Genomic DNA, 26,590 nt, shown 5'->3' on the forward strand with positions numbered 1-26,590 from the left:
TATTTACACTTTTTAGTACATTTTGACACTAGAATACATGTTTCTGACTAATTTTGATGCCAATTGGGCTGTTTTCAAAATGATTAGTTGGGTTTTAGTGCCAGTTGCTCTTTAATCTCATAATACATTTCCCTAATTTATTCCCATGTGTTATAATATAACATGTCCATGTCTTGTCATGTACAGTAATGTGTATGATGAAAATATCACATCTAACAATAACATAAAAACTAAGAAGCAAGCATGTCATATTGACACACACTATTTGGGGCATCAGTTGTGACAGCCTTCATTGAATTGTAGCCTTCTTCTGTAGTCTCTCGTCAACTGAAATGTTGGCTAGCGGAGGCGGATGAGTGTATCAGCGCTAAGCCAATGGGCACAGCCGAGGGGGCGGTATATATGGTAATTTACAAATGGGCTGCAGCCAGCTGTTGCTGCCGGAGATGTGCGCGATGTTGGAAGGAGCGCCCCAGAATCATCATCCTCGAGCATCAAGTGGACACCTCTAGCCACGGAACTGCGTATTCTATTCACTTCAACGAGGACGAAGAGCTCTTGAATCATTTTGAGACAGGAAACAAACTAGTAATATACTCTGCTGTCGTATTTCTCAGTAAATACCGGGTCAAACGCAGAGCCTACAGGAAAGAAAAAGGGAAAAACGTGACACTGGAGAAACATCAAAGAATAGGTGAGCTGAGCGCATACCTTTGTTGTTTTCCTCTGTCAAAACAACATTTAACACAGTTACTCTCCGAGTTGCCTAAAATACATGTTATATTCTGAGGATACTGTAAGTTGTTGCATAGTCACATGCTATTACTATGTAAGTAACTTAGATAGATACTTAGGAATGCCTAACTCTGGGACAGGGCTATTATTAACCGAGTATTTTTGAATGACGTCAGCAATTCAGTCATTATTTGGCAGTCTTATTTATTATTAGCAACAACACACGCAGGCCTCACAGCTGTATTTATAGTGCTGTTGCCCAGTTGTATAACTACGTAAGACTGTCATGTGCCTGCGTATGCTGTGCTTGACACAGTATTTCACTTGATACATTTAATGGGCAATCACCAGTAGGTCTGTTTTTATTGATGGTTTCATTTTGGTGGAAAGAGATAGATAGTTATAACCCCCTGATAGGATCAAATATATGATTTTTCAAAATGTTAGCAAGAAGCTAATAGTAGTGTTCGAGCAGTTGAAAAGTGAGATGTCACCCAATGAAGTAAAAGTAATGGAAAAAGTAGGCCTAGGCTAATGCTTGCATGATAAATAGTAATACATGTTCATTCTATAGCTGTATCCCACTGAGTCATACCTCAGTCAGATCATATTTGTGTTAGAATTGAAGATGAAAGGAAAGGGATAGCAAGAGTAATGCCCCAAGTATACCCAACAAGACATGACACTTTCAGCTAATTTATCTACACATCATAATAATGACTGACAAATATAACATTTATAGTGTGCATAAATAATGGATATTTGGGGTGAGGGGTGTATTGTGTGTGTTGTTATTTAATTCCCATTGCATGTACAACATTTTGTTAAGTAATGCATATGTTATGGTGCATTTTTAAATGCTAGAGAACATTTATACACTGTTTTTTGTAAGCACTACATCTATTGTAGATGATGCCAGTGGCTTAGTGGGTGTAAATGATACTGTCACAATAGGGAGGCAAGCTTTTCTATCCTGATGGAAAGATTCTCTGTGCTGCAAATATATTAAGTGGAATCTTGTCCAGTGGCTGTTTAAATGCATTTTCTTAATCCTTACACTTTAATCTCATTCCGTTTTGCAAAACTCTTAACTTGCATCCAAGCATTGCCAACAGAGAGTGTGCAAACAACAATAGAAAGGCACACATTATGTGGTTAGGATCCATAAAGAAAAACATGTATTCAAAGTAGAATATTTAAGAATCAACAGTTTTCTGTAAAATACTGAAATATTTCCTATGCTCAATTGCAACAAATATGTGTTTATTGCATACTGAACAGTTCAAATTATTTGCATGACTTGACAACCTCTGTGTTTGTTATTCTTGTGGTCAAATTGCTTTTCCATGGACAGCAATATGTTTGTTCTGAAAGAGAGCATTTTTTACCTCTTTGTTTCATAATAAAACCACAAAACTTGGTCACTCAGTATTGAACCTGTTGCCCCTTGTGCAGTCATCATGAGTACCTCACTGTCTCTCTCTGAAGTTTTCTAAGCTGAGACATGACAGTATAGTCTTGACATGACACTACTGTGGTCATCAAAAATCCCAAAGCCAGTCCAGAAAAATTAGTTGTCCTACCCATAGTGTGTTTCTATTCTGTCTCAATCCAAAATATCCAGGAAATGTAATTATCTCCTGTTAAAATTAGCCAAATATTTTCACACCTCAGTTTTGCAAAGGTCCAGCCAGGGAGTGATTGAATATGACGAAGCGTATGAACTTTCTGACCCTGCTATATCACTAGATTTTAAATACACATGGGGTAAAATGTCGATTTTTCAACCATAAATCAGTCTCACAAATTTATACTGTATAAAAAAAATATATTTCTGTCTTTATCCCAGATTTCATGCAAACCTTAATGTGTGATACATTCAGCAATAAATTAAGTGTTATCTTCATGCATCACAAGTATTTTTTTACATTTCAAATTTTGATAATTGAGGTTTGTTGTTGATAATTGTGTAGAGTCAATAAATGTTTGCGTCGGCATGGTTGCCTTGGCTTAGGGGCTTTATGTATTGGGTTATGCAAATAGGATTCCTGCCTTCTATTTTGAGACCTGGTTTCTCATCTTGACATTGAGCTGAAATGACTGGCAGAAGCATCAACAACTAATACCGAAAAAATGTGTTGGGCTTTGGCCTGGTCAGGTGCCATATGCTCTGCTTGTATGCTTATTTCCAGCTAATATTGTATGGATCATACTGTAACCTAAACCTATGCTTCTCTATTCAAAGTTATAAGCCTAAACGGGTAAATATATAGTTATTGCAAAGAGTAAACATTAGCACAAAACATATTTATTTTTAATGGAAGGTGCATGACACAGTTATTATCGTTGTGTAAAGATACAGTAAGTATCAGTGTTCATGAGTAAGTTCCCATTTAACATTCAGTGGAATTAACATTCAGTGTGTTAGTGAGAAGTAATGCCTCTGTATCAAGTCCCCCACTCATGAAGTAGTGCTACAGCTTTGACTGGTAATGACACAACAGTGTGTTGTTGGTGTTCACCCTGTGTTGTCTCAGTGAGACCCTCAGCAATTAGTCTTTACCTGTCTCCAGGGACTGCAGGGTGTCTTTGGGAGAGAGAGCCTGACTGTGTTAGAGGCCTGCTCTGTTAGTGTGTAATGGTCTCGTTTCCACTGTCTGGCCTCCGGGAAGATGTCAGAGGAAGCTGCTCACGGTCCCTAGGAGCTGTAGACCCTGTATGTGTGCAATTATTGCACTATTCCCTCAGAACAGCCTCAATTCATCGGGGCATGGACTCTACAAGGTGTCGAAACTGTTCCACGGGGATGCTGGCCCATGTTGACTCCAATGCTTCCTATAGTTGTGTGAAGTTGGCTGGATGTCCTTTGGGTGGTGGACCATTCTTGATACACACAGGAAACTGTTGAGTATGAAAAATCCAGCTGCGTTGCAGTTCTTGCGTCTGGCACCCACTACCATAACCTGTTCAAGGATACTTACATCTTTTGTCTTGCCCATTCACCCTCTGAATGGCACATATACACAATCCATGTCTGAATTGTCTCAAGGCTTACAAATCCTTCATTAACCTGTCTCCTCCCCTTCATCTACACTGATTGACGTGGATTGAATTCAATAAAGGATCATAGCTGGTCCTGGTCGTAGATACCAGGATCTCTGGAGTGTAAAAAAGTGTATGTATAGGGTCATCGGAAATTAAGACCATAAAATGTGGTCATTAGCTCCCAAGGCAGCCAAATGTATATTCTCATCAACACTCCAATGATTTTACAGACAGTGAAACTCTTGCTGACAGCTACATTGCTGTCTTACTTGGCTGTTTTTAGCCTTTTTGAGACCTTGAGCAGCAGTTGTCATACAGACTGCATTATCCAGAATTAGATGACATTAGGCGTGTGCGGATTTGCTGGCAGTAGTGGTTTGAGAAACATTCAAAACCACTCTGAGAAGGCCAAGTCCTCACCGTTAGGGGAGGTAAATGCTATATTTGCCTGGCTGTGTGAGAGGGGAGGTTGTCTGTGGTGAGAAGTTATATCTGAGAGAAAGGAACTTTTTGTAAACCCCTATGTGATAAAGATCTCTGGCTTCTCTTTAGCTCAGATCGCCCACTTCCCTCTATTCTCTTAATTTACATCTGAGGTGAGATACTATCTTCTGCAGAAGAAAATGTAGGCCTGCTACATTCCAAAAAAACGCTGGTTTGTTTGGTTGACCCAACTGCTGGTTTGTTTGGTTGACCCAACTGCTGGGTTGCAGGCGTTGGTTCTCTTAGTTGGGTTCTTTTCTATAAAAACTGCTTGGTTGTTAGTGCTGGGTTATTGAGATATGACCCAGCGGGTCAGATCAGTAGGCTCGAGGCGTAGTTTAGTAGGGGCGTGGCATTCAGACAGTTCTTTTTAACCACCCATGAGGGTAAATGTCATTCCTGTTCATCTGTTCTGTTGCATAGTTGTCAAATCAAATCAAATGTATTTATATAACCCTTCGTACATCAGCTGATATCTCAAAGTGCTGTACAGAAACCCAGCCTAAAACCCCAAACAGCAAGCAATGCAGGTGTAGAAGCACGGTGGCTAGGAAAAACTCCCTAGAAAGGCCAAAACCTAGGAAGAAACCTAGAGAGGAACCAGGCTATGTGGGGTGGCCAGTCCTCTTCTGGCTGTGCCGGGTGGAGATTATAACAGAACATGGCCAAGATGTTCAAATGTTCATAAATGACCAGCATGGTCAAATAATAATAATCACAGGCAGAACAGTTGAAACTGGAGCAGCAGCACGGCAAGGTGGACTGGGGACAGCAAGGAGTCATCATGCCAGGTAGTCCTGAGGCATGGTCCTAGGGCTCAGGTCCTCCGAGAGAGAGAGAGAAAGAAAGAGAGGAAGAGATAATTAGAGAGAGCATACTTAAATTCACACAGGACACCGGATAGGACAGAAGAAGTACTCCAGATTTAACAAACTGACCCTAGCCCCCCGACACATAAACTACTGCAGCATAAATATTGGAGGCTGAGACAGGAGGGGTCAGGAGACACTGTGGCCCCATCCAATGATACAGGGCCAAACAGGAAGGATATAACCCCACCCACTTTGCCAAAGCACAGCCCCCACACCACTAGAGGGATATCTTCAACCACCAACTTACCATCCTCAGACAAGGCCGAGTATAGCCCACAAAGATCTCTCAAGGGGGGGGCGCCAACCCAGGGGGGGGGCTCCAACCCAGACAGGAAGATCACGTCAGTGACTCAACCCACTCAAGTGACGCACCCCTCCTAGGGACGGCATGAAAGAGCACCAGTAAGCCAGTGACTCAGCCCCTGTAATTGGGTTAGAGGCAGAGAATCCCAGTGGAAAGAGGGGAACCGTTGCTCCAGAGCCTTTCCGTTCACCTTCACACTCCTGGGCCAGACTACACTCAAACATATGACCCACTGAAGAGATGAGTTTTCAGTAAAGACTTAAAGGTTGAGACCGAGTTTGCGATTCTCTAATGGGTAGGCAGACCATTCCATAAAAATTGAGCTCTATAGGAGAAAGCCCTGCCTCCAGCTGTTTGCTTAGAAATTCTAGGGACAATTAGGAGGCCTGCGTCTTGTGACCGTAGTGTACGTGTAGGTATGTACGGCAGGACCAAATCTGAGAGATAGGTAGGAGCAAGCCCATGTAATGCTTTGTAGGTTAGCAGTAAAACCTTGAAATCAGACCTTGCCTTGACAGGAAGCCAGTGTAGGGAGGCTAGCACTGGAGTAATATGGTCAAATATTTTGGTTCTAGTCAGGATTCTAGCAGCCGTATTTAGCACTAACTGAAGTTTATTTAGTGCTTTATCCGGGTAGCCGGAAAGTAGAATATTGCAGTAGTCTAACCTAGAAGTAACAAAAGCATGGATTAATTTTTCTGCATAATTTTTGAACAGAAAGTTTCTGATTTTTGCAATGTTACGTAGATGAAAAAAAGCTGTCCTTGAAACAGTCTTGATATGTTCGTCAAAAGAGAGATCAGGGTCCAGAGTAACGCCGAGGTCCTTCAGTTTTATTTGAGACGACTGTACAACCATTAAGATTAATTGTCAGATTCAACAGAAGATCTCTTTGTTTCTTGGGATCTAGAACAAGCATCTCTGTTTTGTCCGAGTTTAAAAGTAGAACGTTTGCAGCCATCCACTTCCTTATGTCTGAAACACAGGCTTCTAGCGAGGGCAATTTTCATATTTCATGTTTCATTGAAATGTACAGCTGTGTGTCATCCACATAGCAGTGAAAGTTAACATTATGTTTTCGAATGACATCCCCAAGAGGTAAAATATATAGTGAAAACAATAGTGGTCCCAAAACGGAACCTTGAGGAACACCGAAATTTACAGTTGATTTGTCAGCCTTTTCAAAACATTTTGAGAGGAATGGAAGATTCGATATAGGTCGATAGTTTTTTATATTTTCTGGGTCAAGGTTTGGCTTTTTCAAGAGAGGTTTTATTACTGCCACTTTTAGTGAGTTTGGTACACATCCGGTGGATAGAGAGCCGTTTATTATGTTCAACATAGGAGGGCAAAGCACAGGAAGCAGCTCTTTGAGTAGTTTAGTTGGAATAGGGTCCAGTATGCAGCTTGAAGGTTTAGAGGCCATTATTATTTTCATCATTGTGTCAAGAGATATAGTACTAAAACACTTGAGTGTCTCTCTTGATCCTAGGTCCTGGCAGAGTTGTGCAGACTCAGGACAACTGAGCTTTGAAGGAATAAGCAGATTTAAAGAGGAGTCTGTAATTTGCTTTCTAATAATCATGAATTTTTCCTCAAAGAAGTTCATGAATTTATTACTGCTGAAGTGAAAGCCATCTTCTCTTGGGAAATCTTGTCACATGTGAAGGTTGGATATTACAATTTTTGTAGTTTCAATGATGCTTACAGAAGTGTATGAGCTTCCTGAAAGTCTATGTAAATCCCTTTGTTGGGATGCAATAAGGTGGTATATCTTAATACGTAATAAATAATCAAAATATTAAAGAAGAATGTGTAAAAAAAAAAAAAATGGAAAAATGGACTTTGCATTATGCAAACTTAACCTACATTTATTATTATTGGTTGCCAATAAGAGCTTGCTAAAAGCCACGCCACTACAAGCCACACCTCATGAAAATACACTAAAGATTGCATTAAAAAAGAAACAGCTGCTAGGTCAACCTAGCATGAGAGTAAAAAATATCCAAATGATGCTTAAATTAACCCATGTTTGGGTAATCCCAACATCCCAACATGTTGGGTTATTCACGCAACCCAACTAGCTATGTCAAAATAAGCTGTGTTCTGTCCACTATTTAACCAGTGCTGGATTACCAAATAACTCAAATTGGGTTGTTTTTAGCCCATCATTTTTATAGAGTGTATTCATGTACAGTGTTATGGCCTGGCTCATAGTTCGTAACAACAAAAATAAACCACGCCTGACTTAAATGTTAAAAGTAATACATGTATTAAACTAAATAATGCTAAATAGAAAAATATAACATAAACAATGTAGGATCAGTAGTGTATGCAGGGTGTTGTATGGTGAAAACAAACTAAAAACCCAGAAGGTGGTGGAAGCCAACCTGCCAGTCAGGGAAGAGAGAGTGTTGGCTGATGTGCTCACCCTTAATAGCCTGTAGGCCAAGCCTTCCCAGGTGCGCCACATCAACTGACAATCCTCCCAGCTCTGCCCACTGGGCTCCTGCAAAACGCATCCCAGCAGACAGGGTGGGAGGTATGTCACTACAGTTGGTTGTATAGTGTAATGGCGCCACAGTTATTTTCATTCAGTACAATGCAAGGTGATGCAATCATAAATGGTGCAGTCATTTGGTGTGTTATTGGTGGACGTCTTGCTTTTATGCAATCCAATATCAGAGCAGTTACTACTAATTTGGCCCAGTATCTGTTACTAGTACGCTGCACTATAGATTTATGAGACTTGTCTTCTTTCTAATTTTGTCAGTCTTAATAAAGCGGTATTATTCGTAAAGAGTTTTCATTCATAGAACATTTTGTGAGTGCCAACGATTTATGAATGAAAACATTGATTCTGTTGTGTTTTACAGTTTGATAGGTGAGAGTGTCTTGTCTTAGAGGCTGACTCCAGTGGATACTTTATAAGGTAATGATAGGTGCACAGGGGTGGATTCCTCAGAAATGCCCATAGTGCCTGTGTGCCAAGCATGGGCGAGGGGGCAGCGGGCACTCTGGGGGACTCTGGGGGTCGTGGGAACACCGGCACCATATCCGTTCACTCACAATTTGGATGTGACCTCTAAATATAGAGAAGGTCATACATGCCCAATTTGAGAGGAAAACGAGGGGAATACTCCTCTGGGCTTTGTATCAGTAGAGACAGTACAGTTCAGTCAGCTGCTTAGACAGCCTGCAGCTACGGCCAATCCAGCTGAGGATAGGGATGCAGAGAGCTGCAATAGGCCTCACTTTCTGATCTCAACAATCAACTTATCTCAATCAATAAAACACAAACATTTTGTGTGATATACGACCGGTATTGTTATCACTTACTTTGCAGTAAGGTGCTGAATGTGATTTCTTGATCTTGATCTGTAACTTATTGGTGTGCTAACAATACAAGCATATACTGTACCTTAAAGGGCAACTCCGCAACTTTTCAACCTCAAACTCATTATCTTCAGCACCATACCACTGTCTATAATACAGTGCATTAGGAAAGTAGTCAGACCCCTTCCATTTTTCCACATTTTGTTACATTACAGCCTTATTTTAAAATGGATGAAATATATAATTTTCCTCATCAATCTGCACACAATACCCCAATAATGACAAAGCGAAAACAGGTTTTTATACAGTTTTTGCAAATGTATTAAAACTAAATAACAGAAATACCTTATTTACATAAGTATTCTGACCCTTTCCTATGAGACTCGAAATTGAGCTCAGGTGCATCCTTTCCCTTGAGCATCCTTGAGATGTTTATACAACTTGGTTGGAGTCAACCTGTGGTAAATTCAATTGATTGGACATGATTTGGAAAGGCACACAACTGTCTAAGGTTCCACAGTTGAAAGTGCATGTCAGAGCAAAAACAAAACCATGCGGTCAAAGGAAAAAAATCGAATCAAACTTTATTTGTCACATGCGCCGAATACAACAAGTGTAGCCCTTACTGTGAAATGCTTACTTACAAGCCCTTAACCAACAGTGCAGATGTAGGTAGGGGTGAAGTGACTGTGCAAAGATAAACAGTGAGTAGCAGCAGTGTACAAAACAAATGGAGGGGAGCGGGTGATGTCAATGTAAATAGTCCGGTGGCCATTTGATTAATTGTTAAGCAGTCTTATGGCTTGGGGGTAGAAGTTGTTAAGGAGCCTTTCGGTCCTAGACTTGGCGCTCTGGTACCGCTGTATGTGAAAACGGCGTGTTTCTATGATCTGTGGTTAAAACGGGGAAAAAAGGTCTTACATTTTTTTTCTCTGTGACATCTGCCTGAAAATGGGAGAAGAGGGGGTGGTTTGCAACTTTTCCTGTTCTAAAACACACTTTATTTTCCTTTGCTGTATTCGACCTTACAGGGAGCTGGCTGGTGTACACTGGTCCCGGGGTAACCCAGACTAGGGGAGTGCCAGCCCTGCTCTAACTTTAGCCCCTATCGCCTCATCAGTGTATAAATAAATAGGCTGCCATGACGAGGGGGAAGGGTTAAAGAAAACAGATGACATTTTCCCATACTGTATGGTGGTTGGTGCTCTTATTTTGATACGGTTGAGTGACAGCACTGTGTATGGGCCTACCCTGCACAGAGACTGTTCTCTTGCTTTGTTTGCTCTTTTACATATTATGTCTATCTCTAATAAGCTACCCATGAAAGGGCTGAAAATAATATAATTAGCCTTAGAAATAAGGTTCTGTTACGTTGTTCGTAATAATGATGGTCGGACCAAGGCGCAGCGTACGTAGAGTTCCACATAATTTTAATGAAACAAGTGAAACTTAAGAAAATACAAAACAAATAAAGAATAAACGAACCATGATGACAATGCACTGCTAATAGGCAACTAACATGAACAATATCCCATAACCCACAGGTGGAAAAATGCTACTTAAGTATAATCCCCAATCAGAGACAACGATAACCAGCTGCCTCTAATTGGGAATCATACAAATCATCAACATAGAAAATCAAACCTAGAACCCCACATAGAAAGTATAAACTAGAACAAAAAACCCTAATCACGCCCTGACCTACTCTACCATAGAAAATACAGGTTTACTATGGTCAGGACATGACAGGTTCATGAAATCAATAACTTGCTGACATCAGATAATATGAATATATTAGCCATTTCTGAGACTCAGTTAGATAATTCATTTGATGATACAGCAGAAGCAATATAAGGATATAACATCTATAGAAGAGACAGAAATGCTTATGGGGGAGGTGTTGCTGTATATATTCAGAGCCATATCCCTGTAATGCTTAGAGAGGATCTAATGTCAAGTGTTATTGAAGTGTTGTGGTTGCAGGACTCTCGGCATATCTAAAGCCTTTTCTTTTGGAGTGTTGCTATATTGTTCAGGTTATTAATCCACCTACCAAGGTGTTTACAAACACTACAGGAACGAGATTATCCACATGTATCGATCACATTCTTACTAATTCTGTAGAACTTTGTTCTAAAGCTGTATCTGTACCCATTGGATGCAGTGATCACAATATAGTGGCTATATCCAGGAAAGCCAAAGTTCCAACAGCTGGGCCTAAAATAGAGTATAGAGATCATACAAAAGATTTTGCTGTGACTTATGTGGATGATGTTAAAAATATTTGTTGGTCTGATAAGGAGTATCCAGATCCTGCACTTGATGAATTTATGAAATTGCTTCTTCCAATTGTTGATAAACATGGACCTGTTAAGAAACTGACTGTTAGAACTGTTAAGGCTCCATGGATTGATGAGGAATTTAAAAACTGTATGGTTAAAAAAAAATTGGGCAAAAGAAGTGGCTAATAAGACTGGCTGCACACCTGACTGGTTGACTTACTGCAAATTGAGAAATTATGTGACTAAACTCAACAAAAAGAAGAAACTGTATTATGAAGCCAAAAAATTATGGAAAAAAACATTGTACTTTAAATAAAATTATGGGCAGAAAGACAAGTTCAACTCCATCTTTCATCAAATCAGATGGCTTATTCATCACAAAACCATTTAATTATTATTTTATTGGCAAAGTGGGCAAACTTAGGCAGGAAATGCAATTAACGAACAGTGAGCCATGGTATTCATACATAAAGAAACGAATAATGAAAGAAAAGCATTACAAGTTTGAATTTTGTAAAGTTAGTGTGGGAGAGGTGGGAAAAGGATTGTTATCAATCAATAATGACAAACCTCCTGGCATTGACAACTTAGATGGAAATCTAGTGAGGATAGTAGCTGACTCTATAGCCACTCCTCTCTGTCATATCTTTAATCTGATCCTAGAGGAATGTCTTTGTCCTCAGGCCTGGAGGGAGGCAAAAGTAATTCCACTGCCCAAGAGTGGTAAAGCGGCCTTTGCAGGTTCTTGCTGCCAGCTCTTAGCAAACTGTTGGAAAAAATGGTGTTTGACCAAATACAATGCTATTTCTCTGTAAACAAATTAACAACAGACTTTCAGCATGCTTATAGAAAAAGGTACTCAACATGTACTGCACTGACGCAAATTACTGATGATTGGTTGAAAGAAATTGATAATAAGAAGATTGTGGGAGCTGTAATGTTAGATTTAAGTGTAGTATTTGATATTATTGACCATAACCTGTTGTTGAAAACCTTGTGTTATGGCTTTTCAACCTAAAAGATCTTGGATGCAGAGCTATCTATCTAATAGAACTCAAAGGGTTTTATTTAATGAAAGCTTCTCTAATGTCAAATGTAAAGTGTGTTGTACCACAGGGCAGCTCTCTAGGCCCTCTACTATTTTCAATTTTAACAATGACCTGCCACTGGCATGTGTGTCCATGTACCCTGATGATTCAACCATATACACATCAGCAACCACAGCTAATGAAGTCACTGAAACCCTTAACTTCTTACGGCTGAAATCCCGTAAACTGGATTGATTTGACAACAGCCAGTGAAAGTGCAAGGCGCCAAATTCAAACAACAGAAATCTCATATTTAAAATTCCTCAAACATACAAGTATTATACACCATTTTAAAGATAAACGTGTTGTTAATCCCACCACAGTGTCCGATTTCAAAAAGGCGAAAGCACACCATCTGATTATGCTAGGTTAGCGCCTAGTCACAAAAAAAACATTCTAGTCACAGAAAACCATTTTCCAGCCAAAGACAGGAGTCACAAAAAGCAGAAATAGAGAAAAAATGTATCACTAACCTTTGATGATCTTCATCAGATGGCACTCATAGGACTTCATGTTACACAATACATGTATGTTTTGTTCGATAAAGTTCATATTTATATCCAAAAATCTCAGTTTACATTGGCACGTTATGTTCAGTAATGTTTTGCCTCTAAAACATCTGATGATTTTGCAGAGAGCCACATCAATTTACAGGAATACTCATCATAAACGTTGGTAAAAGATACAAGTGTTATGCATAGAATTATAGATATACTTCTCTTTAATGCAACCGCTGTGTCAGATTTCAAAAAAGCTTATTGGCAAAAGCACACCATGCGATAATCTGAGTACAGCGCTCGGCCACCATACAGATACCCGTCATGTTGTGGAGTCAACAAAAGTCAGAAATAGCATTATAAATATTCACTTACCTTTGATTATCTTCATCGGAATGCACTCCCATGAATCTCAGTTCCACAATAAATGTTTGTTTTGTTCGATAAAGTCCATAATTGATGTCCAAATACCTCCTTTTTGTCCGCGCATTTAGTTCAGTACTCCAAATGCACAACGCGAGCACAAAGTCCAGACAAAAAATCTAAAAAGTTCTATTACAGTTCGTAGAAACATGTCAAACGATGTATAGAATCAATCTTTAGGATGTTTTTATCATAAATCTTCAGTAATGTTTCAACCGGACAATTCCTTTGTCTTTAGAAATGAAAAGGAACAGAGCTAGCTCTCACGGCCACACGAGACTTAGCGCATGGCATTCTGCCAGAACCCTGGTTCAAACAGCTCTTATTCGCTCCCCCTTCATAGTAGAAGCCTGAAACAAGGTTCTAAAGACTATTGACATCTAGTGGAAGCCTTAGGAAGTGCAATCGGATCAAATGTACACTGTATCTTGGATAGGCAAAGACTTGAAAACCTACAAACCTCAGATTTCTCAGGTTTTTGCCTGACAAATGAGTTCTGTTATACTCACAGACATCATTCAAACAGTTTTAGAAACTTCAGAGTGTTTTCTATTCAAATCTACTAATACTATGCATATCTTAGCTTCTGGGCCTGAGTAGCATGCCGTTTACTCTGGGCACCTTATTCATCCAAGCTACTCAATACTGCTCCCCAGCCATAAGAAGTTAACAAAGAGTTGCAGTCTGTTTTCAAATGGGTGGCCAGTAATAAACTGCTCCTGAACATTTCTAAAACTAAGAGCATTGTATTTGGTACAAATCATTCCCTAAGTTCTAGACCTCAGTTGAATCTGGTAATGAATGATGTGGCTATTGAACAAGTTGAGGAGACTAAATTACTTGGTGTTACCTTGTAAACGGTCATTGTCAAAACATATAGATTAAATGGGTGAAAAGATTGGGAGAGGTCTGTCCATAATAAAGAGATGCTCTGCTTATTTGACACCACACTCCAAAAAGCAAGTCCTGCAGGCTCTTGTTTTGTCTTATCTTGATTATTGTCCAGTCTTGGGGTTGAGTGCTGCAAGGAAAGACCTAGTTAAGCTGCAGCTGGCCCAGAACAGAGCGGCACGTCTTGCTCTTCATTGCTGATATAAATACTATGCTTCCAGTCTCCCTTGGCTAAGAGTTGAGGAGAGACTGACTGCATCACTTCTTCTTTTTGTAAGAAACATTAATGTGTTGAAAATCCCAAATTGTTTGCATGGTCAACTTACAGCTCTGACACACACACTTACCCCACAAGAGGGGCTATTTACACAGTCCCCAAATCCAGAACAAATTCAAGAAAGCGTAGAGTATTACATAGAGCCATTATTGCATGGAACTCCGTTCCATCTCATATTGCTCAAATAAACAGCAAACCTGGTTTAAAGAATTACGGCACAACGCCTCTCCCCTATTTGACCTAGATAGTTTGTGTGTATGTATTGATATGTAGGCTACGTGTGCCTTTTTTATGTGTATGTAGTTCTGTCCTTGAGCTGTTCTTGTCTATTAATGTTCTTTATTATGTCATGTTTCATGTTTTGTGTGGACCCCAGGAGGAGTAGCTGCTGTTTTTGAACAGCTAATGGGGATCCTAATAAAATACCAAAGTGCAGTGGTCTCAACCATATGGTTTGCTTTTTGAAAGTTTGTCAGGTTTGATTGTGTAATTGTTTGTTGATGTTGCCATGAGATCTACAAGAGATTATTTATCGCAATGGGATATCCTGGTGAAATGTTCTCTCTATTATGTGATGAAAAGGTGATGAGTTAAAATGATTGAGTTTTGATGAAAATGTGATATTTTTTCACAGTGTAAAGCCACCTGTCAGACTGCGATCACAATGGGAAGGAAAAAAATACAAATCTCTCGTATCCTGGACCAGCGGAATAGACAGGTACAACTCTTTGATTATTTCTATCACTTTCCATCATTATTGTATTTGCCATGGTTTAGTTAAACAGTCCCACATGATAAATAATACATTGAACCAATATGTTTCTGTCCCCAGGTTACTTTCACCAAGCGTAAGTTTGGCCTGATGAAGAAGGCGTATGAGCTGAGTGTGTTGTGTGACTGTGAGATTGCCCTCATCATCTTCAACAGCACCAACCGTCTGTTCCAGTACGCCAGCACTGACATGGACAAGGTCCTACTCAAGTACACAGAGTACAGCGAGCCTCACGAGAGTAGGACCAACGCAGACATAATGGAGGTAAGCCTATGACATTACTAGGTCCACACATTACTCAACATGTTCTCCTATACAGTATGTATGTTTAGTCATTTGTTATGTCCAAGGTTCCAATTACATTAATTTGTTAGCTTTGATGTTTAAATGCTTAAGCTTATGAAATGCTTACTTGGGCAACCCTATAACGCATTGAAAAAACAATGTTGGTACAGCCCACTTCTGTATCATTAGGTCATCCCAAAGAGGCAATAGTATAAACAGGCTGTGATATCCTTGAGGTAATGTCTGTGTGCTGCTCTTTTCTCTGTCCTGTTGCTGTAGACTCTGCGGAGAAAAGGCCTGGGTCTGGACGGGACAGAGCTGCTGGACACTGAGGAGCACATGCAGGTTGCAGCAGAGAAGTTCGGTCCACTAAGCGAGGGCATGGACCTCTCCCTGGCCCGCCAGCGCTACTATGTAACTACTCACACTTGTCTTATGAGACACATGCTGTCTGAGCCAAAGGCTGTAAATGGACTAAAGCTGTTTCATTGATTTGTTGTATTCAGTGAAGAATGCCAGTTTGAGAAAATGATTCTATTGAACGGTCAAACCATTAATTTGACTCAGTGAGCACATTTTGTACTTAAAGAGATACTTTAGCAGTACAATGCAGCTGCAATATACCTAACTTTCTGATCTCAACTGAAACAGACACTCTCCCATATTTCTCCTCAGGCCCCCTCCCTGCTCTCACCCGAGGCCCAGTTCCTTGTGACTGCTGGCTGTGAGAATGGATACCCCAACTCGTCCAACCCCAGCCTGAGCTCCCACAGACCCCCTGCCTTCAAGCCACTGGGCCCCAGACCAGGCTCAGTCAGCCCTGCAGGGCCCCACAGCCACGCTGCCTTCATGTCTCCACACTCAGGTAAGACCTGGCCCCCTAGTTCTTCTTTGCAAACATTCCTAGAGGGTTAGAGGTACCATTCTTGTCATTGATTGCCTACAGACTGTGAGGCCACCTCAGTGCTGTGCAGCTGGCTGTTCAAACAGGAAGTGTGTGTGTGTGTGTGTGTGTGTGTGTGTGTGTGTGTGTGTGTGTGTGTGTGTGTGTGTGTGTGTGTGTGTGTGTGTGTGTGTGTGTGTGTGTGTGTGCGTGTGTGCATGTGTGTGTGTGTGTGTGTGCATGCTTACGTGCTGTGTGAAACAGTCCCCCCCCACGAGTGAAACAGCGTCTGGAGGCTGATCTTTGGTTTCTGAGCAGTGAGTGTGTTGCACCTGCTGGTCATCTCAGTTGAGCTCAACTCCACTTTTCATACTCTATAGTTAGTAGTAGGGATGCCACTCAATGGTTTGCCATCGCAGCTGAACTATGTAGTCAATTAACGCTGCATTTTGAAATGCTTTACACTGTATGATGTTTGTAATTTTCCCTTTTTATCAATACATATCAGACCAAAACATATGTAAAAAAAGAATGCTTATGCTTACTGACTTAATGTAGTAATTATCAAGGAGTGAATACATTTTTCATCATGAGGTTAACATTAACAATGTATGTTTTGGTAATCTGAAGTGCCACATGTCTACAAGAGATAAAGTTTAATCCTAAAAAATAACTTCTGTTTTACAGGTGGAGTGAGTGAGAGAGATTGAGAGAGAGTGAATGAGTGTACTGTCTGTGAGTGAAACATTATTCTACCCACATCTTGTTTCTCACTTCCTATTTCTTTTCTCTCTGTAAAGGTATTGGCTACTCCATGTTCTCCCATGGCAACCTGAGCCGGGCCTTGGAGATGAAGACTCCTCCCCCTTTGAACCTGGGCAATGACAACCGGCGGGCAGAGACCTACCCTGGTATTGGTGGCATTCGCGCCAACCTCAACAGTGCTGTAAGGATCTCTTAAATCCTACTTGTCAGTCATAACAAGAGGTTAGCAGGAGGTTTTGCAGTACTGCAGGCTATAGAATATAGTTTCACTATCACTCATGGTCCTTATCAAGGACCAATCAGAGAGCAGGGTTATGACAATGTCATTACAAAGGGACCAATCAGAGAGCAGGGTTATGAGGATGTTATTATGAAGGGACCAATAACAAATACATTTTTATTTGTATTATTAGGATCAATAGTAGTCTACCAAACTTGATAACTGCCTGGTACTCAGCACTCTATTGTCCCTCTAGTCACTCTGACATCAATGAAAATGTATTCGAAAATCAAATCAAACACTTAATGAGAGCCCATGAGCTCATGTTGCGCAACATTTCTGTAGGCTATGCAATTGCGTAAGAAAACAGAGTTTTGATGGCCTCTATTAAGGAGGATCCCATCAGTTTATTTCTCAACTTTCTCAACTCCTAATATTAAGCACATTGCTTTGCTTTACAGCAGGAGAATAGCTTATCTGGCTGGCATGAAAAGGAACCATGGAATAAGCGTCCTACATTTGCTATTTACAGTGTATTTGGAAAGTATTCAGACCCCTTCTCCTTTTCCACGTTTTGTTACGTTACAGCCTTATTCTAAAATGGATAGAATACATTTTTTTCCATTTGCAAACAATACCCCATAATGACAAAGTGAAAACCGGTTTTTAGACATTTTTGCAAATGAATAAAAATAAATAAATGGAAATACCTTATTAACATAAGTATTCAGACCCTTTGCTCTGAGACTTGAAATTGAGCTCAGGGGCATGTTTCTACAACTTGATTGGAGTCCACCTGTGGTAAATTCAATTGATTGGACATGGTTCTGAATACTCATGTTAATGCTATATTTCATTATTAATTTTTTTATACATTTGCTGAAATTTCTAAAGACCTGTTTTTGGTTTGTCATTATGGGGTATTGTGTTTAGATTTTAGAATAAGGCTGAAACTTAACAAAATGTGGAAAAAGTCAAGAGGTCTGAATACCGAATGCACTGTAAGGTCATAGGTGACATGTCTTTTTTCCCCTGCCCCTGTTCCGAGACAGGTGCATGATAATGGTCCATTCTAAATCAAAACTAATTCCACACAAATATTATTTTGTATATGTAAAGACAAGATTAAATCAAGAATAGTCTGATGGGTGACAGTGTTAGCCTATCACTTGTTGATGATGTATTATAATTTGTGAATAATGCCCAGCTTGTGTGCAGTAAGGCAATACATCATAGTCCCACACCACAGGTAGCCTAGCCCATGGGCCTATATGTTTTGATATGGTTTGTATCACAACTAAAGTGGCCATATAACTTCTTAAAATTAAGCACATTCATCCGCTCACAACTGGTGTTGCTGCGCTTATAATGTGAAGAAATAGCCTAATATTTTATCAGCATTGTAAGATTCATGTTCTAATCTGTTGCATCAGCCTCTTTTAAAAGGTTTTTGATGTGAGTGGTTGTATTAATTTGGGATCTATCGCATCCCACTGTCACGCCTGCCTCCACTTCCCCTCTCTGGCGCCAGGCTGCCCTTCATTACGTACACCTGTCACCATCATTACGCACATCAGCACTCATTGGACTCACCTGAACTCCTTTACTTTGTTGATTGCCCCACTACATCTTTCTGCTCCTCAGTTTGTTACCCGCGTCAGCATTATTGTCATTTTGTTTTCCCCTGTCCAGATGCTGTCCATATTCTGTTCCTGTCCGTGTTTCATTAAATGTTCACTCCCTGCACTTGCTTTTTGTCTCCAGCGTCTGTCCTTACACCCACAACTGCCCCAGAAAATGTTTGGAATATTTATTTCTCGCACAGAAGGACAAGTTGACCAATAGAAAATGTCAACTGTTGTACTATGGTGGATAGTAGATTGACATAGGCTAATGCTTTTGCTGTTCGTTAGGCCTACTCATCTTGTTGGCTGACGAAAAGTAAATGTGTAGAGTTCTTCTAACATCTTAAATATGCGCCTTGGAATTCGATAAGAAGAACGCTCACAGTTGCGTCCCCGATGTGTCTGTCTTCACTTGTAGCCTACTTTGGAGCTGTGGAGCCTGTGAGAAGAACCCGATAATGTGACGGGCATTGGCTTATAAGAATTTTGATATCTGAGAGAGCCATGTGAGTGAGAGGTGCATCGGAACATGTAGCCAGGAGAAGTGAATTATAATTATTATATTCAGCCCAAGGGCACAACGGCCACTGGCCGCATAAGGCATTTATTATTTTAGGGGGCATTACAGCCACACCAGGGGGTTTCTGTCAAGACATTTGAGGCATTATCAAGTGCTTGACAACTTGTGAATGAGAGACTGATGAAGTGTGTGCAGCCTGTGCAAGAAACAATGCAGAGCTCATGCCTTTCATGCAACTTTTATCATCATTAGAGTCGCTTCATGTAGCCTTGGAACGTATTCAAAATCTAAACATATAGCTCAATGTTTGTATGACAACTAAAGTTGCATAAATAGCTCTAAATTAAGCTTATAGAGGGACCTATTTCTTTGTTAACTACTCAATACAGAATAGCCGCATGTGCGCACGCCATCAGAAATCGTTTGGAGAAAACATCCTTTCTATTTTATTCAGCTATATTCAATTGTATTCTTCATACTATAAAATAATGCCACGTAATTCTAAGCAATTCTTGTCTGATAAATGAACTAGTGAAGCCCACAGCCATATGGCATAGCCAGATCAGGACCTAACATAAGGACAATTCCGAGTATGCTATTCTGTTTTTTTGAAATATACAACATTTTCTTCATACCATGTTTCTTTAGACCTGTCTAAAATAAATAAAGGATTCATTGTGAAGGTGTTGGCTATATTACATGGATTTATTTGACTTATTCAAATGTAGATGTTCCAAAGATCTGCATCAGTGGCTTGTAGGCTATGAGTGGAAGCCAGGAGATGCTAAATGTGTTTATGTTAATTAAAGGTCAATTACCATGAGACCGGCAGTTATTTGCTTGACAATCACCGGCTGACAAAATTGAATGACCTCCACAGCCCCAGTTATGATGACGTCCTAATGATAATGTCATAATGAAGGGACCGATCAGAGAGCAGAGTGATGACGATGTCATTATGAGGATGTCATTATGAAGAGACCAATCAGAGATTAGGGTAATGACGATGTCATTACGAAAGGCCAATCAGAGGACCAACCACACTCACGCTTGTACACTTTAATTCTCACTCTCACACTTACTCACATGGCCTGTATTTAAGCAATAAGGGGTGTGGTATATGGCCTGAGGGGGTGTGGTATATGGCCAATATACCACAGCCAAGGGTTGTTCTTACGTAAGATGCAACGCAGAGTGCTAGGTCACAGCCCTTTGCAATGGTATATTGGCCATATATCACAAACCCCTGAGGTGCCTTATTGCTATTATAAACTGATTACCAACATAATAAGAGAAGTAGAAATAAATTGTTTGTCATACCCATGATATAGGGTCTGATATACCACGGCTTTTAGCCAATCAGCATTCAAGGCTGGAACCACCCAGCTTATAATGTTTTGAACTGAGTAACTGCTTCTCTCTCCATGTAATGTTAAGAGAGGCATACTGTACCAGGGCATGCACCCAGGGAACCACATGCTGACCATGGGGAAGGCAGGTCTGCTGGGCCAGAGTCTTGGGGGCTACGGCCTCTCTGCTGGACCATCTGGTAAGACTGCAGCTCTGCTCATCTGACATCTGTATGTGCTTCTTAGTTAGTGATATAAAATAATCATTCTCCTCTGTCCCAGACTACAGCCACCCAGGTTTTTCCCATGCTGTGAGTCTACAGCGTGGTACAGTGAACCCGTGGCAGACGGCACAACAGCAGGAGCAACATGTACCCCACCTCAGCCCAGCGTAAGACCACTGATATGAAACGTTACTCAATTACTAAGTGTTAAACATTGAACAAGGATGGACCATGATACTGTTGTGATGAGTCTTTTAGTGCCCTTTATAGGAAAAATAGCATGTGGGGATTTATTTCATGCTCTATGTCCCTCAAACTCAACTTTTGACCTCAAAGCCAGTTCCACTGCGTTTTTTCAGTGTTCCCCTCTAATCAGGGACTAATTTAGACCTGGGTGCAATTCATTATCAGGTAGAACAGAAAACCAGCAGGCCTCGGACTTCGTAGGGTATGAGTTGAATACCCCCGCTCTATGTGATGCATATTCTCTTCCCTTTTCTCTGTCTGCTTGCTGTGTACCAGGATGTCCAGCGGAGGGTGCTCTTTTCCCTCTCAGGCCTCCACCCCCACCACTCCTCCTCACCCCTCCCTCAACCTCAGCATCAAATCAGAGCGAGCCTCCCCGGAGCGCATCTGCTCTGCGACCTCTCCGCCGCTGCAACATCTGAGGCAGCACTCTCCAATGAGCACCCCCGATTCTGCTCGCCACACCCCCCAGGAACCTTACCCAGCCAATGAGAGAGAGGAATTCCCCAAAGGAGGTTTTCCCTACCCGGCTCAGCAAGGGGCAGCGGAGAAAGGGGGGCTAGCCCTGAGGCAATTAGAAATTAGCGATGGGTGGCAGAGATAGTTGGCAGCGACTACCACACACCACCCACCCTCCTTCAAGCCAAAGCAAGCTTGCCACATGGTTGCCCACTCACAGAGAGAGGAGGATGGGGAGATGAGGTTCATTAATTCACATCATCGAAGAGGAAAGAAAGACCCCCCTTAGAGCTGGGCTGGACTCTCCCTTGTGGGTGATGAACATGTGTCACTGCCTCTCTGATCCTGATATATTGCTGGGTGTGTTGTTGGGTTTTGTTGGTTTGTCTGTGTGTTGGGGTCAGAGGGTATGTCAAACCACATATCAGTGTGGTTCTCTCATCCTGTTTGAGCTACAGAGCAGAGGGTAAGGGAGATTCAGTCATTTAGCCATGTTCTTAGAGCACTGTGTTTCAGAGTAGTACTTTACATTCAGGTCCCCAATTACAGTGCCTTCGGAAAGTATTCAGACCCCTTGACTTTTTCCACATTTTGTTAGATTACAGTCTTATTCTAAAATTGAATAAATTGTTTTTTTTCATCAATCTACACACAATACCCCATAATGACAAAGCAAAAACAGGTTTTTAGCCATTTTTAACATGAATTCAGACCCTTTACTCATTACTTTGTTGAATCACCTTTGGCAGTGATTACAGCCTCAAGTCTTTTTGGGTATGACGCAACAAGCTTGACACACCTGTATTTGGGGAGATTCTCCCATTCTTCTCTACAGATCCCCTCAATATCTGTCAGGTTGGATGGGAAGCGTTGCTGCACAGCTATTTTCAGGTCTCTCCAAAGATGTTAGATCAGGTTCAAGTTCGGGCTCTGGCTCGGCCACTCAAGGACATTCAGAGACTTGTCCAAAAACACTCCTGCATTGTGTTGGCTGTCTGCTTAGGATCGTTATCCTGTTGGAAAGTGAATCTTCACCCCAGTCTGAGGTCCTGAGTGCTCTGGAGCAGGTTTTCATCAAGGATATCGCTGTACTTTGCTCCGTTCATCTTTGCCTTGATCCTGACTCGTCTCTCAGTCAATGCCGCTGAGAAACATCCCCACTGCATTATTCTGCCACCACCATGCTTCACCATAGGAATGGTGCTAGGTTTTCTCCAGACGTGACGCTTGGCATTCAGGCCAAAGTGTTCAATCTTGTTTTCATCAGACCAGAGAATCTTGTTTCTCATGGTCTGAGAGTCTTTGGGTGCCTTTTGGCCTTTTAACTCCAAGCAGACTGTCATGTGCATTTTACTGGGGAGTGGCTTCCATCTGGCCACTCTACCATAAAGGCCTGATGGTGGAGTGCTGCAGAGATGGTTGTCCTCCTTGAAGGTTCTCCCATCTCCAGAGGAACTCTCTAGCTCTATCAGAGTGATTATCGGGTTCTTGGTCACCTCCCTGACCAAGGCCCTTCTCCCCCAATTGCTCAGTTTGGCCAGGCGGCCAGCTCAAGGAAGAGTGTTGGTGGTTCCAAACTTCTTCCACTGAAGAATGATAGAGGCCACTGTGTTCTTGGGGACCTTTAACGCTGCAAACATTTTTTGGTACCCTTCCCCAGATCTGTGCCTCGACACAATCCTGTCTCGGAGATCTACCGACAATTCCTTTGACCTCATGGCTTGGTTTGTAAATAAGGTATATACAGTGCCTTGCGAAAGTATTCGGCCCCCTTGAACTTTGCGACCTTTTGCCACATTCCAGGCTTCAAACATAAAGATATAAAACTGTATTTTTTTGTGAAGAATCAACAACAAGTGAGACACAATTATGAAGTGGAACGACATTTATTGGTTATTTCAAACTTTTTTAACAAATCAAAAACTGAAAAATTGGGCGTGCAAAATTATTCAGCCCCCTTAAGTTAATACTTTGTAGCGCCACCTTTTGCTGCGATTACAGCTGTAAGTCGCTTGGGGTATGTCTCTATCAGTTTTGCACATCGAGAGACTGACATTTTTTCCCATTCCTCCTTGCAAAACAGCTCGAGCTCAGTGAGGTTGGATGGAGAGCATTTGTGAACAGCAGTTTTCAGTTCTTTCCACAGATTCTCGATTGGATTCAGGTCTGGACTTTGACTTGGCCATTCTAACACCTGGATATGTTTATTTTTTAACCATTCCATTGTAAATTTTGCTTTATGTTTTGGATCATTGTCTTGTTGGAAGACAAATCTCCGTCCCAGTCTTAGGTCTTTTGCAGACTCCATCAGGTTTTCTTCCAGAATGGTCCTGTATTTGGCTCCATCCATCTTCCCATCAATTTTAACCATCTTCCCTGTCCCTGCTGAAGAAAAGCAGGCCCAAACCATGATGCTGTCACCACCATGTTTGACAGTGGGGATGGTGTGTTCAGATGTGTTGCTTTTACGCCAAACATAACGTTTTGCATTGTTGCCAAAAAGTTCAATTTTGGTTTCATCTGACCAGAGCACCTTCTTCCACATGTTTGGTGTGTCTCCCAGGTGGCTTGTGGCAAACTTTAAACGACACTTTTTATGGATATCTTTAAGAAATGGCTTTCTTCTTGCCACTCTTCCATAAAGGCCAGATTTGTGCAATATACGACTGATTGTTGTCCTATGGACAGAGTCTCCCACCTCAGTTGTAGATCTCTGCAGTTCATCCAGAGTGATCATGGGCCTCTTGGCTGCATCTCTGATCAGTCTTCTCCTTGTATGAGCTGAAAGTTTAGAGGGACGGCCAGGTCTTGGTAGATTTGCAGTGGTCTGATACTCCTTCCATTTCAATATTATCGCTTGCACAGTGCTCCTTGGGATGTTTAAAGCTTGGGAAATCTTTTTGTATCCAAATCCGGCTTTAAACCTCTTCACAACAGTATCTCGGACCTGCCTGGTGTGTTCCTTGTTCTTCATGATGCTCTCTGCGCTTTTAACGGACCTCTAAGACTATCACAGTGCAGGTGCATTTATACGGAGACTTGATTACACACAGGTGGATTGTATTTATCATCATTAGTCATTTAGGTCAACATTGGATCATTCAGAGATCCTCACTGAACTTCTGGAGAGAGTTTGCTGCACTGAAAGTAAAGGGGGCTGAATAATTTTGCACGCCCAATTTTTCAGTTTTTGATTTGTTAAAAAAAGTTTGAAATATCCAATAAATGTCGTTCCACTTCATGATTGTGTCCCACTTGTTGTTGATTCTTCACAAAAAAATACAGTTTTATATCTTTATGTTTGAAGCCTGAAATGTGGCAAAAGGTCGCAAAGTTCAAGGGGGCCGAATACTTTCGCAAGGCACTGTATGTTTTGTCATGATGAGGTATTGTGTGTAGATTGCTGAGGATTTTTTCTATTTAATACATTTTAGAATAAGGCTGTAATGTAACAAAATGTGGAAAAAGTCAAGGGGTCTGAATACTTTTTGGAGGCACTGTATATAACTTTAGCCCAAAATCAATGAAGTGGTCAGCTCATAGGAGACCGATTAGGGAGCACCAAGGTTCTACTCATCTATCATAGTGGCACGCCCTCTGTGATAGTGAGTGGGAAGTTAGTCTGGATAGGAATTGATTAAAGAAAAACAAAGATGCAATCTGCACTTATGGATTTAAAATCTGTGCATCAATAAGTCTCTCAGGGATTTGGATCATTGGTTCCATTATACAGGGTTAGTGTTGCTTTTTAAGGCTAGAAAATTACTGAGCAAAGCTGTTTGTTTTTGCACTATATACTACATAGTTAAAGTCTTTATTTTTGGACACTGGCCTTAGTAATGCAAAATTCTGACAAATTTAAGACTAAAGGGAATGTAACATGTGCTTTATTTCTTATAAATGGATATTGTGTTCAATTTAATTATTTGTGAAGCAATATCCAAAACAAGCCAACATTTAGCATATAATGGTGTATAAGAATCATTACTAGTCATCATCATACATCTTCAATCTATTCCTGCTTGTGATGCTCAAGGTCCATATTCACTATAACCATTTTATAAAGTTGAGCTTTACTACTTTCAGCACTGTTGTATTTTGTTGAAATAAATTCCAGTTATTTATTCATTCCTGAAAAGGAAACACATTTTCAGTGGGTCAATGGGAATAGGGTATGTTGACAATCAGACACCTATCAAATAAACTGCATAAATTAACTTTTGTCTATGGAAAGAAAACATTAAGACACATTTTATTGCTCGTAATGATTTTTGTGTTTTATGCAGATCATTTGTGGCGTGTTATTGTTTCATTTATAAATTTAATGTTTAAAAAGTCACATGAAAATAGTTCATGTAAAATTATCTTGTATCCGTTTAGTTTCTTGTGGGTTTGTGTGTAGATTGAAGTGAACTCCTTAGTCCACAAGAGGTCAACGTATTTCACACTATCACTCTGAAGGCAAGACAATGCAGAAAGAATCAGCCATTAGTGCTTCTACTGGCAATTAATTATCTGATTTTCCATGGCAAAAGTGACAAGTTAATGCAGTGCAATGTGATGGTATTCAGATAAAACTGCATAATTAGTGTATTGAAGACATACAGAGGGTATATGGGCAGGTTCTGATTGACAACATGGAATTATTGCCAGGAGAAATGTTTATGTGTCTGACACAAACTATTTCAACTGTGGATAAATGTAGAAAGGTAAAAACAGTAACTTCAGTTACAAACAGTATTCTCACAGACACATTCAAGTTATTTTGACATATTTTTGAATATAAGCACGTGTCAGCGCTGGCAGTATTTATCAAAACAACCCATGGCTTTATACTTATTTTAATGATGTGGCTGCCTTTCAATTAGCAATATTTGATTTGTAAGTTATTTTGACCCGAAGGCTGTACATATAATTGACTAATTTAAAAAACGTTGATTCAGAAGTCACAGCATTTCCTTTGATGTATATTTATCTGAAGACTGATAAAATGCTATCTACTACGTGTA

At 40.6% G+C, this 26,590-nt stretch overlaps 1 protein-coding gene across 2 annotated transcripts; it reads left to right on the top strand.

The window, feature by feature from the left end:
* Positions 1–433: 433 nt before the first annotated feature.
* LOC139381398 (myocyte-specific enhancer factor 2B-like) lies at positions 434–26,588 on the top strand. Of its 2 annotated transcripts, none has more exons than XM_071125023.1 (10): positions 434–694; positions 14,868–14,951; positions 15,066–15,269; positions 15,570–15,704; positions 15,966–16,155; positions 16,974–17,119; positions 20,741–20,852; positions 20,935–21,043; positions 21,399–22,083; positions 25,076–26,588. In XM_071125023.1, exons 2-9 carry the CDS (start codon positions 14,898–14,900, stop codon positions 21,724–21,726), a joined length of 1,278 nt encoding a protein of 425 aa, XP_070981124.1. In that variant the 5' UTR covers positions 434–694; positions 14,868–14,897; the 3' UTR covers positions 21,727–22,083; positions 25,076–26,588. The 2 variants fall into 2 exon arrangements, with proteins under 2 accessions (XP_070981124.1, XP_070981038.1); XM_071124937.1 differs by having other exon boundaries at positions 437–694; positions 21,399–23,318; positions 24,943–26,588.
* Positions 26,589–26,590: the final 2 nt, after the last annotated feature.

The sequence above is a fragment of the Oncorhynchus clarkii genome, chromosome 1, assembly GCF_045791955.1.
Source record: "Oncorhynchus clarkii lewisi isolate Uvic-CL-2024 chromosome 1, UVic_Ocla_1.0, whole genome shotgun sequence".
In the NCBI taxonomy this organism is placed as follows: Eukaryota; Metazoa; Chordata; class Actinopteri; order Salmoniformes; family Salmonidae; genus Oncorhynchus; species Oncorhynchus clarkii.

Bases quoted from the DNA above. Each gene is read 5' to 3' on its own strand.
- LOC139381398 (XM_071125023.1), top strand. From the start codon at position 14,898: ATGGGAAGGAAAAAAATACAAATCTCTCGTATCCTGGACCAGCGGAAT. The intron at 15,270-15,569 runs GTAAGCCTATGA...CTGTTGCTGTAG, and splicing joins CCAACGCAGACATAATGGAG to ACTCTGCGGAGAAAAGGCCT. The intron at 16,156-16,973 runs GTAAGACCTGGC...CTCTCTGTAAAG, and splicing joins CTTCATGTCTCCACACTCAG to GTATTGGCTACTCCATGTTC.